General features: G+C 39.4%; 1 protein-coding gene across 3 annotated transcripts in view; it reads left to right on the forward strand.

The window, feature by feature from the left end:
- LOC105463644 (solute carrier family 12 member 6) overlaps window positions 1-14,171 on the forward strand; it is a 107,630-nt gene that overhangs the window by 16,048 nt on the left and 77,411 nt on the right. The window contains exon 1 of one of the 3 annotated variants that reach the window (XM_011710846.3): window positions 4,904-5,164. The exons of the other annotated variants lie outside the window; for them this stretch is intronic. Within the exon in view, the coding sequence (XP_011709148.1) occupies window positions 5,047-5,164 (118 nt within the window). The 5' untranslated portion in view covers window positions 4,904-5,046. Of the gene's footprint in view, window positions 1-4,903; window positions 5,165-14,171 lie in introns of those variants that run through there. 3 annotated transcript variants of the gene reach the window in all.

Here is a 14,171-nt window from a genome sequence, read left to right on the forward strand (position 1 = left end):
AGACGGGTTTTCACCATGTTGGCCAGGCTAGTCTCAAACTCCTGATCTCAAATAATCTGCCTGCCTTGGCCTCCCAAAGTGCAGGGATTACAGGCGTGAGCCACCATGCCCAGCCTATTATGAAAAATTTCAAGCATACAGGAAGTCGAAAGACTTATAGTGAACACCCATACACCCACTACCCAGATTCTATCATTAACATTTTATTATATTTGTCTTTTTACATAAGTGTCCATATATCCTATTGTATGCATTTTAAGGTAAATTGCAGAATCAGTTCACCTCCCACAAATACTTCACAATGTATTATGAATTAGAACTTATAATTCATAATTATGAATTAGAATTCAGTAACTGCAGCTTTTTTCTTTTGAAGTAAACTTCATACAGTGAAGGCACAAGTTTTTTTTTTTTTGAGACAGAGTTTCACTCTTGTTGCCCAGACTGGAGTGCAATGATCTTGGCTCACCGCAGCCTTCGCCTCCCAGGTTCAAATGATTCTCTTGCTTAGCCTCCCCAGTAGTTGGGATTATAGGCATGCGTCACCACACCCGGCTAATTTTGTATTTTTAGTAGAGACAGGGTTTCTCCATGTTGGTTAGGCTGGTCTCGAACTCCTGACCTCTGGTGATCTGTCCACCTCCGCTTCCCAAAGTGCTAGGATTACAGGCGTGAGCCACCAAGCCCAGCAAAGGCAGAAGTTTTAAGTGAACATTGGCTGAGTTTTGACAAATGCATGCACCTGTGGAATCCTAAACCCCATCAATATGTAGAATGTTACCATCACTCTAGGAAGTTCTTTCAGACCCAGTCCCATTTAATCTGTATCTCCATTCTTCCAAATCCAACCATTGTCCTGCTTTTTCTGCATCATAGGTAGTTTTGTCTGTTCTAAAACCTTATGAAAGTGGATTCACATATTATGTACTCTTCTGTTTAAAGTGTCTTTCACCTAGCCATAAGGTTTTTGAGATTCATCTATGTCGTTGAACATATCAATAGTTTATTCCTTTTTATTGCTGAATAGTAATCCTTTGTATGACTGTATTACACTTTATCCATTCTCTTGTGAATGTGTACCTAAGATGTTTCCAGTTTTTTGGATATTATGAATAAACTGTTGTGAACATTTTTGTACAAGTCCTTTTGTGGGAATATATTTTCATTTTTAAGGGTAAATACCTATGAGTGGAATTGCCAGATTATAGGGGAAGGTGTCAGACCCTTTTCCATAGTGGTTGTACTAATTTATACCCCCAACAACAGTGTGTGAAAGTTCTTTTTGTTCCACAGTCTTGCCAAATTTGGTGTTTTTAGTCTTATGAATTTTAGCCATCTTGTTGAGTGTGTAGTGATACCTCATTGTGATAGTGTATTGTACTTTAAATAGCTATTTCTCACATCCCACCTTCTTTAATCACTGTCCATGCACATCACACACCTCAGCTTTACTAATTTTCTCTCAGCTTTTTCTGTACTACTTTAACTTTGCCTTCAATTTTCTATGCCCCTGCACTTTTATATATAGTTCACCGTAGGAGAGAACCTGTGCAGCCAAACCAGTGCTATTAGGAGCCAATGAAATAAAATTTAGGTGAGTGTTTATGACTTTTCTTTCTTTGAAACGTACTCTATGTTGCCTAGCTCAGGGCATTAGAGGTTTTAAAGTTGAGTTTCACCATTTACAGTGGTGACTTTGGGCAAGTTTCTTAGCCTAATGTTTCTGTTTTTGGGCTGATTAAATGAGATCGTGATGTAAAATTTCTAGTGCAATGCAGAGTACAAACTAGATCTTCATTGATTTCCTTCTCTTTTAGAAGTGGTATATATTTGTAGGGTTTTCTTTTCCTTTATTTTATTTTATTTATTTAATTTTTTTTTTGAGACAGACTCTCGGTCGGTCGCCCAGGCTGGAGTGCAGTGGCGCAGTCTCGGCTCACTGCAAACTCCACCTCCCAGGTTCACGCCATTCTCCTGTCTCAGCCTCCTGAGTAGCTGGGACTACAGGCGCCCGCCACCATGCCCGGCTAAGTTTTTTTTTTTTTTTTTTTTTTATTATTATTATACTTTAAGTTCTAGGGTACATGTGCATAACGTGCAGGTTTGTTACATATGTCTACTTGTGCCATGTTGGTGTGCTGCACCCATCAACTCGTCAGCACCCATCAACTCGTCATTTACATCAGGTATAACTCCCAATGCAATCCCTCCCCGCTCCCCCCTCCCCATGATAGGCCCCGGTGTGTGATGTTCCCCTTCCCGAGTCCAAGTGATCTCATTGTTCAGTTCCCACCTATGAGTGAGAACATGTGGTGTTTGGTTTTCTGTTCTTGTGATAGTTTGCTAAGAATGATGGTTTCCAGCTGCATCCATGTCCCTACAAAGGACACAAACTCATCCTTTTTTATGGCTGCATAGTATTCCATGGTGTATATGTGCCACATTTTCTTAATCCAGTCTGTCACTGATGGACATTTGGGTTGATTCCAAGTCTTTGCTATTGTGAATAGTGCTGCAATAAACATACGTGTGCATGTGTCTTTATAGCAGCATGATTTATAATCCTTTGGGTATATACCCAGTAATGGGATGGCTGGGTCATATGGTACATCTAGTTCTAGATCCTTGAGGAATCGCCATACTGTTTTCCATCATGGTTGAACCAGTTTACAATCCCACCAACAGTGTAAAAGTGTTCCTATTTCTCCACATCCTCTCTAGCACCTGTTGTTTCCTGACTTTTTAATGATTGCCATTCTAACTGGTGTGAGATGGTATCTCATTGTGGTTTTGATTTGCATTTCTCTGATGGCCAGTGATGATGAGCATTTTTTCATGTGTCTGTTGGCTGTATGAATGTCTTCTTTTGAGAAATGTCTGTTCATATCCTTTGCCCACTTTTTGATGGGGTTGTTTGTTTTTTTCTTGTAAATTTGTTTGAGTTCTTTGTAGGTTCTGGATATTAGCCCTTTGTATTGTTAGTAGAGACGGGCTTTCACCGTGTTAGCCAGGATGGTCTCGATCTCCTCACCTCGTAATCCGCCCGCCTCAGCCTCCCAAACTGCTGGGATTACAGGTGTGAGACACCTCGCCTGGCTTGTCTCTTCCTTTAAAAAAAAAAATGTTTATTCCAAAACAAGGCCTGTATTCTTGCTAGCTTAAATCAATTATCAACGTGATTGTGCTTTTATATTTACCTTCTTTTTTTCTCTTTAATCCTCCCTTCCCCCTACACTTCTGGCCTCTGGTAACAACCATTCTACTTTCTATCTTCATGAGATCCACATTTTTAGCTCCTATGTATGAGTGAAAATGTGATATTTGTCTCTCTGTGCTTGGCTTATTTCACTTAACATAATGACCTCCAGTTCCATCCATTGTTGCCGCAAGTGACATGATTTCATTTTTATGGCTGAATAGTATTCTGTTGTGTATATATTCCATATATTCCACGTTTTCTTTACATACTCATGTGTTGATGGGCACTTAAGTTGATTCCATATTTTGGCTGTTGTGAATAGTGCTGCAAGAAGTGGTATATAACTGAATGAATAAGAATTCAAAGCATCATTGCTTCAGTTAAATTTAGCACAACCTTACTTGTCAGATGGAAGGCATTGCCAATAACAGAGGCCTTATACTACATCATCAATATGGACATTACACAGGGTTCAATTTACTGAACTGCCCTACTAAGTACAGAGGTAGAACCTCATACTCTAAAGTTGTCAGTTGAGAACTTGACACAGTTGTCTGGTAAAATATATCAAGAATTAAATATTTAAGTATATGCTAAAGGAACTATACACCACTTAAAGGGATTTTCTGGGACTTTTTTTATTTTCTTTGAAACAACCACTGTACAATACAAAAGTTCTGAACTCTTTAAACATATATATATGTATTTTTTTTCTTTCTTTTTTTTTAGACAGTCTTGCTCTATTGCCTAGGCTGGAGTGCAGTGGCACGATCTCGGCTCACTGCAGTCTCTGCCTCCTGGATTCAAGGGGTTCTCCTGCCTCAGCCTCCTGAGCAGCTGGGACTGCAGGCATGCGCTGCCATGCCCAGCTACTTTTTGTATTTTTAGTAGAGATGGGGTTTCCCATGTTGGCCAGGCCAGTCTTGAACTCCTGACCTCAGGTGATCCGCCCACGTTGGCCTCCCAAAGTGTTAGGATTACAAGCGTGAGCCACCGCGCACAGCCGTATCTTTCATATTCTAGGTTGATGTAGTGCCAGCCTTTCTTTAAAGAGGACAGTATAAAATGAACCGTTCCTGGCCTGCACAGTGGCTCATGCCTGTTTATCCAGCTCTGTGGGAGACCGAGGTGGGCGGATCATTTGAGGTCAGGAGTTTGAGACCAACCTGACCAACATGGTGAGACCCCCGTCTCTACTAAAAAAAAAAAAAAAAAAAAAAAATTAGCCGGGAGTGGTGGCGCATGTCTGTAGTCCAGCTACTTGGGAGGCTGATGCAGGAGAACCGCTTGAACCCGGGAGGCGAAGGTTGCAGTGAGCTGAGATGGCGCCATTGCACTCCAGGCTGGGCAATAGAACGAGACCCTGTCGCAAAAAGGAAAAAAAAAAAAAGTGAACTGTTCCCTAATCTTTCTTGTGTGAAATATGAGGGCAGAGGTTGAGATCATGACGTGCAGATAAGGATGACAACTTCAGTGAAGGAAATAAATAGAGGAGCAAGCGGTGGACAGTAGTTCACTATGAATTCTGTCCAGTCTCCAGGTTTCGGCAGCTTTGGGAAAGCAGGCTAAACTGTTCTTGGGGTTCTTCAGGTTAATAACAATAAGCGAGGGTGGAGTGCTTAATCCTTTTAAGTGAATGATAAACACTGTGGAAGGCGTGTCTTCAAGCGCTCCACTCCCTCAGGGCTGTAGGTCACGTGAGCTTAAAGTACTTCCCGAATCCCAGCCGCTGTCTCCTATGGGCAGGAATCACAGTCTGAAAGGACAGCAAGGAAGAGGTAGGCAGGGAAAACTAATTGGAAGGAAGTTTAAATACAGAAAGAGCAAAGTATTACCTAACTATAACAATGCCACATTTTACTGTGACTAAGGTAGAGGACCCAGAGGAGGGGGCAGCGGCTTCCATCTCTCAAGAGCCTAGTTTAGCAGACATAAAAGCCCGGATTCAGGACTCAGATGAACCAGGTGAGTACGCAACTTGGGAGCTTTTGGAACCTATAAAATTTTTCATGAAAGAGATAACTAGAATATCAAAATTCAAAATGCCTTCTTTAGGAGAGAGGGAAGTGTTGTGGTTGAGGTGTTTTTCAGTTACTTGTTTCACTCCCCTGTATATCTGATAACTTCTCTTACTTTTCTCACACACTGGTTTGTTTTTACCCACAATGAGTTCTGTGTTCATTACCAACAGGTGAAACCGAATCAGTGGCAATGTTTGAAGAGTTTTCAAGCAAAAAGAAAGGCACAGTAGAAGTCAATTTATGTGGAATTTAGAATTCACTTTTTCCTCACAGTTTAGATTGTATCTGGAGAAGACTTTTAACCCAACGAGTGGATGACATTTAAACTTAGCAGTTTATATATTATATAAAGAGGGAGTATGGTTCAGTAGTTTTGTACCGTGGACTTTGACTGTACTTGTGACTTCTCAGGTTGTTCAGTATTTTACCTCAGTTTGCCAGCTTAAACAGTAATTCAGTAGTGAATGGTCTAAGAATTTATTAATGGCAGAACAAAAGTACAATCGATGGTCATTGTGGTGACTAGCATAGCATCAGGTTAAAAAAAGTATTTCATGAATGTGATTATCCCTGTTACTTTCTTTAAATGGTAACAGTTCACACTTGCTAGGGGAATTGTGGTTTTGAATTTTTAAACAAGCAATTAAATCTTTGTTAATATTACAGTATTAAATACAGTTGTAATTTGAAGGCCCTTATTTTTCAAGTCTGTAAATTGTGAGCAGCTTCTTTGGTTATATGAATTAAGGATAAGGGAATAAGCTCTCAAAATTACTTTTATGTTTTTGGAGATGGAGTCTTGCTCTGTCACCCAGGCTGGAATGCAGTGGGGTGATCTCGGCTTACTGCAACCTTTGCCTCTCAGGTTCAAGCGATTATTTTGCCTCAGCCTCCCAAGTAGCTGGGATTACAGGTGCCTGCCACCACGCCCAGCTAATTTTTGTATTTTTAGTAGAGACAAGGTTTCACCATTTTGGCCAGGCTGGTCTCAAACTCCTGACCTCAAGTGATCCCTCGCTTCGGCCTCCCAAAGTGCTGCGATTACAGATGTGAGCCACTGCATCCAGCCTCAAAATTACTTTTAATCCTGTGATTCTATTATTTTCACTTTCCTTTATAGCATGTAACACATTGCAGTTCGTGGTGTAAACAGCGGTTGGTTATTTTTTCTTAAAACCATTCGAGAATTTTTATGAATCTTATTTGAAGATACAAACTGTTAAGGGAAATGTTCCTTTTGTTTTTTCCTTCTAGTGAGAGAATTTATTAGGGGAATATCAGAAAAAAAAATTTATGTAAACTCTTTTTCCCCAAAGTTATTTTCATTTCGCTGAATAGGATGATGGAAAGTGGAAGGCAAGTTTAATCTACTTTGACCTTGAATGTGATTCTCTACAACTCCACTTCAGCTCAATTAGGTTCTCTCTGAGGCCTGTGCATGTTTATTTATTTACTTATTTTTTACTTAATCCCAAATGTGATAGTAAGGCTTACGTGTATTTGAAGCTGCACTTTCTTTGTTGCTTATGTTTTCCCTCCTTAGATATTAATCCGTTTAGGCTTTTGTCTTTGCTGTTGTCTTCATTAATTTCATAAGTTACAAGCGAAGTCCATCTGTACCTCATTTCATTTGTTTTTTAAATTTCCTTTCTCCACCACTTCTACTGTCTTTTATTATTTCATCTTTACTTGTCCCATTATGTTTGCAGAAATTTGCTTTCTTCAGATTATAAGAAAGTGTTAAAATCATTCAATCTGTTAGCAACTACCTATAAAAGCCATAAAAATTTGATAGTACCCAACTTTGTAATGAGTGACATTATTAGGCTTAATTTATTTTCTTCCATAGTAATTGCTTTTAACAAGGAAGAAGAGACAGATATGATCTAAATTGAATTTAATAAGCATTTTTACTTTGGCATTTTCCATAACAGCCCAGAAAATGCCTACTTGAGTAAACTATTGCTTAGCAAGTTAACAACTACTGGTAATATATTATCTAAATTGCACTTGCCTTTATTATAAGGTTAAATTCAAGGGTAGGAAGGAGGGAAATGTGAGAACAATCTAAAAGTTACTTGTTTTTTTAAACCTAGGAATAAAATGTTTTTGAAGATACATGATTTTTTGGAGCGGTTGCTTTTCATGCAGTGAGTTTTATCCCCTTCTCCTAAGTGTAAAAAAAAAAAACAATTTTTTAAAAACTGATCATGGTTTTTTTCACAAGCACTTCCAACACTGGCCAGTTATATAACCAGTAGCCTTTTTCATTATTTTTTCTTCTAAATTTGTATGGAGAGAAAAATATGTAGTGTCGTATAAACTGAACATGTTTAGAAAGTAAATCATCCTTTAAAATTTGTTTTTAAAATATGAGATTTATTTGAATGGGACAGATGAAGAATTTGAGATAAAATGAAGTGTGAATATAGATAATCTAATTTTTTGAAAAGGTATACTTTGAAAATATTGTGGGCTCAGTTACCACTGCAATAAAATGAGTCACATGAATTTTTTTTTTTTTTTAAATTTGAGATGGTGTCTCACTCTGTTGCTAGGCTGGAGTACAGTGGCGTGATGTCCGCTCACCGCAACCTCTGCCTCCCAGGTTCAAGCGATTCTCCTGCCTCAGCCTCCCAAGTAGCTGGGACTACAGGGACATGCCACCATGCCTGGCTAATTTTTTTGTATTTTTAGCAGAGATGGGGTTTCACTGTGTTAGCCAGGATGGTCTCCTGACTTTTTGATGCACCCACCTCTGTCTCCCAAAGTGCTGGGATTACAGGTGTGAGCCACTGCACCTGGCCGTCACATGAATTTTTGACTTCCCACTCCATATAAAAATGATATTTATACTATACTGTAGTCTGTTAAGTGTGCAGTAGCATTGTGTCTTTAAAAAACAATGTACATACCTTAATTTAAAAATTGTTATTTTTTTATTTTTTTAAAGACGGGTTTTGCTGTATTACTCAGGCTGGACTCAAACTCTTGGGCTCAAGTGGTCCTCCCCTCCTGCCTCAGCTTCCTGAGTAGCTTGGACTACAGGCATGTACTACCATTCCTGGCTCTAAAAAATGCTTTATTACCAAAAAATGCCAATGATCATCTGAGCCTTCAGCGAGTGATAATCTTTTTACTGGTGGAGGTGGAGAGTGTTGGCTCAGTGTTGATGGCTGCTGCAGGGTGGGTTGCTGAAGGTTGTGGTAACTGTGGCAATTTCTTGAAATAGAACAACTGCATGAATTGACTCTTCCTTTTATGAAAGATTTCTCTGTAGCATGCAATGTTGTTTGATAGCACATTACCCGCAGAACTTCTTTCAAAATTGGAGTCAATCATTATAAACCTTGCTGCTTAGTTTATGGAATATTCTAAAATCCTTTGTTATCATTTCGCCAGTGTTCACAGCATCTTCATCAGCAGATTTCATGTCAAGAAACTACTTTCTTTGCTCAACCATAAGAAGCAACTCCTTATCCATTCAAGTTTTATCATGAAATTGCAGCAATTCAGTCACATCTTCAGGCTCCACTTCTAATTCTAGTTCTCTTGCTATTTCCACCACATCTGCATTATTCCCTCCACTCAAGTCTCAAACCCCTGAAAGTCATCCATGAGGGCTAGGGTCTGCTTCCTAATGTTAATGTTGAATTTTTTTATTTTTTTTTATTTTTTATTTTTTATTTTTATTTTTTTTTAAGGCTGGTCAAGTGAAGGAGTAGGAGTGAGAGAAGGAGCAAACAAATCTATAACTGGTTGTGATCAGTTAGTTGTAAACACCATTGCACTCACCAGCCTAATGTTGATATTTTTACTTTTTCCCATGAGTCACAAATGTTCTTAATGTGATCTAGGATGGTGAATCATATTCACTGTACTTTGCCCAGATCCATCCGAGGAATCACTATCTATGGCAGCTACAGCCTTAGAAAATGTAATTCATAAGTAAGTCGGAAGTTGAAATAATTGCTTGATCCATAAGCTGCAGATGGATCAAAGATGCTGTTGTTGATGTTATGCTGGCAGGCATGAAAACAACATTGATCTCTGTACATCTCTGTCAGAGCTCTTGAGTGACCAGTGCATTGTCGAAGAGCAGTAACATTTTGAAAGAAATCTTTTTTTCCTGAGCAAGGCTTAGCAGTAGTCTCAGCAGTGGGCTTAAAATTTTCAGTAAACCGGCTGGGCGCAGTGGCTCACACCTGTAATCCCAGCACTTCGGGAGGCCAATGTGGGTGGATCACCTGAGTTCAGGAATTCGAGACCAGCTTGGCCAACATAACGAAACCCTGTCTCTACTAAAAATACAAAAATTAACTGGACGTGGTGGCACATGCCTATAATCCCAGGTACTTGTGAGGCTGAGACAGGAGAATCGCTTGAACCCAGGAGGCGGAGGTTGCAGTGAGCTGAGATTGGGCCACTGCACTCTAGCCTGGGCAACAGAGCAAGACTACATCTCAAAAAAAAAAAAAAAAATCAGTAAACCATGCTGTAAACAGATTAGCTGTTATCCAGGCTTTGTTCCACTGAGCATAAGCAGAGTAGATTTAGCATAATCCTTTTTTTGTTTGTTTGTTTGTTTTGTTTTTAAGAGACAGGAGTCTCACTATGTTGCCCAGCCAGCCTTGAATGTTTGTGCTCAAGTGATTGTCCCAACTCAGCCTCCTAGTAGCTGAGACTGCAGATGTGCACCATTACACCTGACTTGTTGTATAGTTCTTAAGGGTCTTAGGATTTTCAGAACAGTAAATGAGCATTGGCTTCAATGTAGAGTCACCAGCTGCCTTAGCCCCTAACAAGAGAGGCAACCTGTCCTTTGAAGCAAGGCATCATCTTGTCCTTTCTAGCTATGAAAGTCCTAGGTGGTAACTTCTTCCAACCTAAGACTGCTTCCTCTCCTGTGAAAATTTGTTGTTGAGTGAAGCCACCTTCATCATTGAGCGTAGCTCAGTCTTCTGGATAACTTGCTGTAGCTTCTGTAAAAGCACTTGCTGCTTTCCCTTGCATTTTTACGTTTTGGAGATGGCCTCTTTCCTTAAACCTCATGAACCAACTTCTGTTAGCTTCAGACTTACTTTGCACTCTGATCAATTCTCTTGGCCTTCCTAGAATTGAAGACCAAGAGGCATCTTGGGTCTTGGTCTGGATTAGGTTTTTGCTTATAGGGATGTTGTGGCTGGTTTGATCTTCTATCCAGACCACTAAACCCTTCTCTGTATCAGCAATAAGGTTGTTTAGCTTTCTTATCATTTATGTGTTCACTGGAAAAGTACTTTTAATTTCCTTCAAGAACTTTTCCTTTGCATTCACAACTTGCTGTTTGGTGCAAGAGACCTAGCTTTTGGCCTGGAGGCTTTTAACTTACCTTTCTCACTGAGCTTAATCATTTCAAGCTTTTGATTGAAAGTGAGAGATGTCCAACATCTTTTCTCCTGAAAACTTAGAGGCCGTTGTGGGGTTATTAACTGGCCTAATTTCAACATTGTTGTGTTTCAGTGAATAGGGAGGCCGGAGGCGAGGGAGAGAGACAAGGAAGCAGCTGGTTGGTGGAGTGGTCAGAACACACACAACTTTTATGGATTAAGTCTTCTGTGGGTGCAGTTCATGGCACCCCAAAACAATTTCAATAGTAACAGCAATTTCAATAGCACAGATCATCATAAACAAGTATAGTAATGATGAAAAAGTTAAAAATATTGCAAGAATTACCAAAATTGTGACAGACATGAAGTGAGTACATGGTTTTGGGAAAACAGCACTAAAAAGACTTGCTTGACATAGGGTTGCCACAGACTTTGAATTTGTAAACAAACAAAAACCCCCAAAGTATCTGTGAAGCACCATAAAGCACAGCACAATAAAACAAGGTATGCCTGTATATTACAACCCTGCTTAATTTGGGTTTCCAAGGGAAAAGCAGAAACTCAGACTTTCCTTACATCTTTCTTGACTGTTTTCTTCCTACCCATTCTGTTTTCTCAGCAGCCTGTGCACAGAAACAGTACTTAACCACACACTGTATTATAATAATCTGTTTACTTGATTCTCTCCCCTGGTACACTGATTATAAGCTCCTTGAGGACCTTGTCAGATGATTTTCGTATCTCCAGGTCCTAAGGTAAATATCTGGCATGTAATAAGCAACTCAGTGAATAAGACATGCTCCGTGCCTTTTTTATTCATCAAACACATGTTCAGTGTAAATATGTCAGGTATTGTACTTACCTTTTTCCTAAGGCTACAGAAGTATAAGATGTACAGGAGGATCCCCACCAAAGGCAGCAGAATGAGAGTCAGAGACTTCACTTTAAATCCCAGTCCTACTAATTATTACTAATTATTAGTAGTGATAATTTGTTATTAATTATTACTTGAGTGACTTTCGCCAAGCTGTTTAACTTCTCAAAGCCTACTTTCCTTCACTGATATAACAGAGAATAACAGTACCTGCTTTACAGGGTGGTTGTGAGGATTACATGGGATTATGTACCATCTGTAAAGCACTTAATACATATGTGACAGCACTCAAAAGTAAGAACTACCTTTAGTGGTTTAATAAGAAAAAGAAACAGATTTGGATAACAGATAATGGACGGAGCCCTGGACAGGTATCTCAGAGGAAGGGACACAATTCTTGCAGGAAGGTATAAGGCAATGATAAACAAAAGGAACAATACAAAGGAATGAGAGCAGGGTATAGCGCGTGGGAAATAAAAGTTTAGGGTAGTTAGCACATTGGGCATCTGGTAAAGAGATAAGAGATGAGGGAGAGAGGTAGATTGAGGCCATTTATGGAAGTGTTATTAATTTCATCCTCTCCCCACTCTGTGGGATAGTGGGTGGTTATTGCCTTTTTAGTGATAATCTGAGGCTGGTGAATAAGTGACTTGCCTCACGCCACAAGGTGAGTAGCAGAGCCAATGTTCAACTTCTGAATTCTCCGTGCTCCCCACTATACCATGATGCCAAATCCTAGCTTTTTACTAATAAGAAGAGGTTACTTGATGTTTTAATGTGTCCGAGCCACAGATTTTGATGTGAGCATTATCAAAACTGATTTTTAAAAATAGGACCAATATAACAAAGTTTTACTGATTATTACATTTACTTAATCAGATATGAATGTTCCATTCATTCATGTATTTAAATATTCCCACTGCTTCACTTTTTGGCTAGCCTGAAAATACATGTATTAAAAAATAAAAATAGGCCGGGCGCGGTGGCTCAAGCCTGTAATCCCAGCACTTTGGGAGGCCGAGGTGGGTGGATCACGAGGTCAGGAGATCGAGACCATCCTGGCTAACACGGTGAAACCCCGTCTCTACTAAAAAATACAAAAAACTAGCCGGGCGAGGTGGCGGGCACCTGTAGTCCCAGCTACTCGGGAGGCTGAGGCAGGAGAATGGTGTGAACCCGGGGGGCGGAGCTTGCAGTGAGCTGAGATCCGGCCACTGCACTCCAGCCTGGGCGACAGACCGAGACTCCGTCTCAAAAAAAAATAAAAATAATAAAAATAAAAATAAAAATAAATATGGTTAGTATTTTTGTGAAATAATTGTTCGAGATTTTCTCCCCTGCTCCTCATATCTTATATTGCCTGTGGATTAGGCAAATTTGAATTGATGAACTTGCCTTCACTGGACACAGATTGCAGTTTGGAAGAGTTTCCCTCCTTTAAAATAAGGTTCTAAGGACATTTTTAGAAATGGACCTATAGAACAGTAGAGAGAGGAACCTATACTGGTATTGAAGAGCGTCTCCAAATAGTAACTCACAAGTGATACAAATGGTAGGAGAGCAAACTATGAGACACATTTCTACTAAATCCACAGGATGTTAGACTATTAACTAAATAATTGTTACCCATGAAAGCTTATGTTCTAAAAAAGGTGATTTGGCTGGGCTTGGTGACTCCTACCTGTAATGCCAGCACTGTGGGTGGCCAGGGTAGGCAGATCACTTGAGCCCAGGAGTTCAACACCAGCCTGGACAACATGGCAAAACCCTGTCTCGACTGAAAACACACACACACACACACACACACAGAGATTAGCTGGGCGTGGTGGTGTGTGCCTGTAGTCACAGCTACACGGAAGGCTGAGATGGGAGGACTGCTTGAACCCAGGAGTTGGAGGCTGCAGTAATCCATAATCATGACACTGCACTCTATCCTGGGCAACAAAGTGAGACCCTGTCTCAAAAAAAAAAAAAAAATTGTCTCCTTTTATTCACTAACATTAAAATAGATTGAAATAGACAACTACAGAACTTCTCTGTGTCAATAAAAATCTTTTCTATAGTGACAATTGAAAAGCCTTTTATCTTCTAGTCCTTTTAACAATTCACAGGAGGCTTTTACCAGTCTAACTAACAGAAATTTAGGTCTGCATGCTTTAAAATCTCAGGGTCAAAATTTATCCTTTTTTAAAGTTGGCTCTGTGAGGCATGTTTTCCTCCCTCCTTCCCCAACCCTCTGTATCCAACCATTGCCAGAAATACTAATACCTCTCTGAAATATCTTCACGATTCTTTTTACTATATCTAAGACCTTAATGTAAGAATACAAATTTGATTCCTTTCATATTTTTACATCTTAAAACTTTGTTTAGATTGTGACCCTTCTTCTCATATTCCAATCTCAGACACTTTAATTTCCTATTTGAATGCTGTTATCACTGGCTTTTTAGATCTCTCACTTCCAAAATTTTTCTAGCTTAGTGTACCAACCCTCTGTGAACTGTCTGCTACTTTTGCCCCACGAGAGATATACCAGATTTCAACTGATTTAATTCTATAAAGATAAAAATTTCTATAAAATATGCATATTGATTAATTTTTAAATTCTATAGTCAAAGCAATATTTAGGAATATAAAAATATATTAAGTATAACTTTAGTGTATTATAAAATATTCAAAAGATTTTTAAATTTCGGGCTGGATTTAGA

The sequence above is a fragment of the Macaca nemestrina genome, chromosome 7 (genome assembly GCF_043159975.1).
Source record: "Macaca nemestrina isolate mMacNem1 chromosome 7, mMacNem.hap1, whole genome shotgun sequence".
In the NCBI taxonomy this organism is placed as follows: domain Eukaryota; kingdom Metazoa; phylum Chordata; class Mammalia; order Primates; family Cercopithecidae; genus Macaca; species Macaca nemestrina.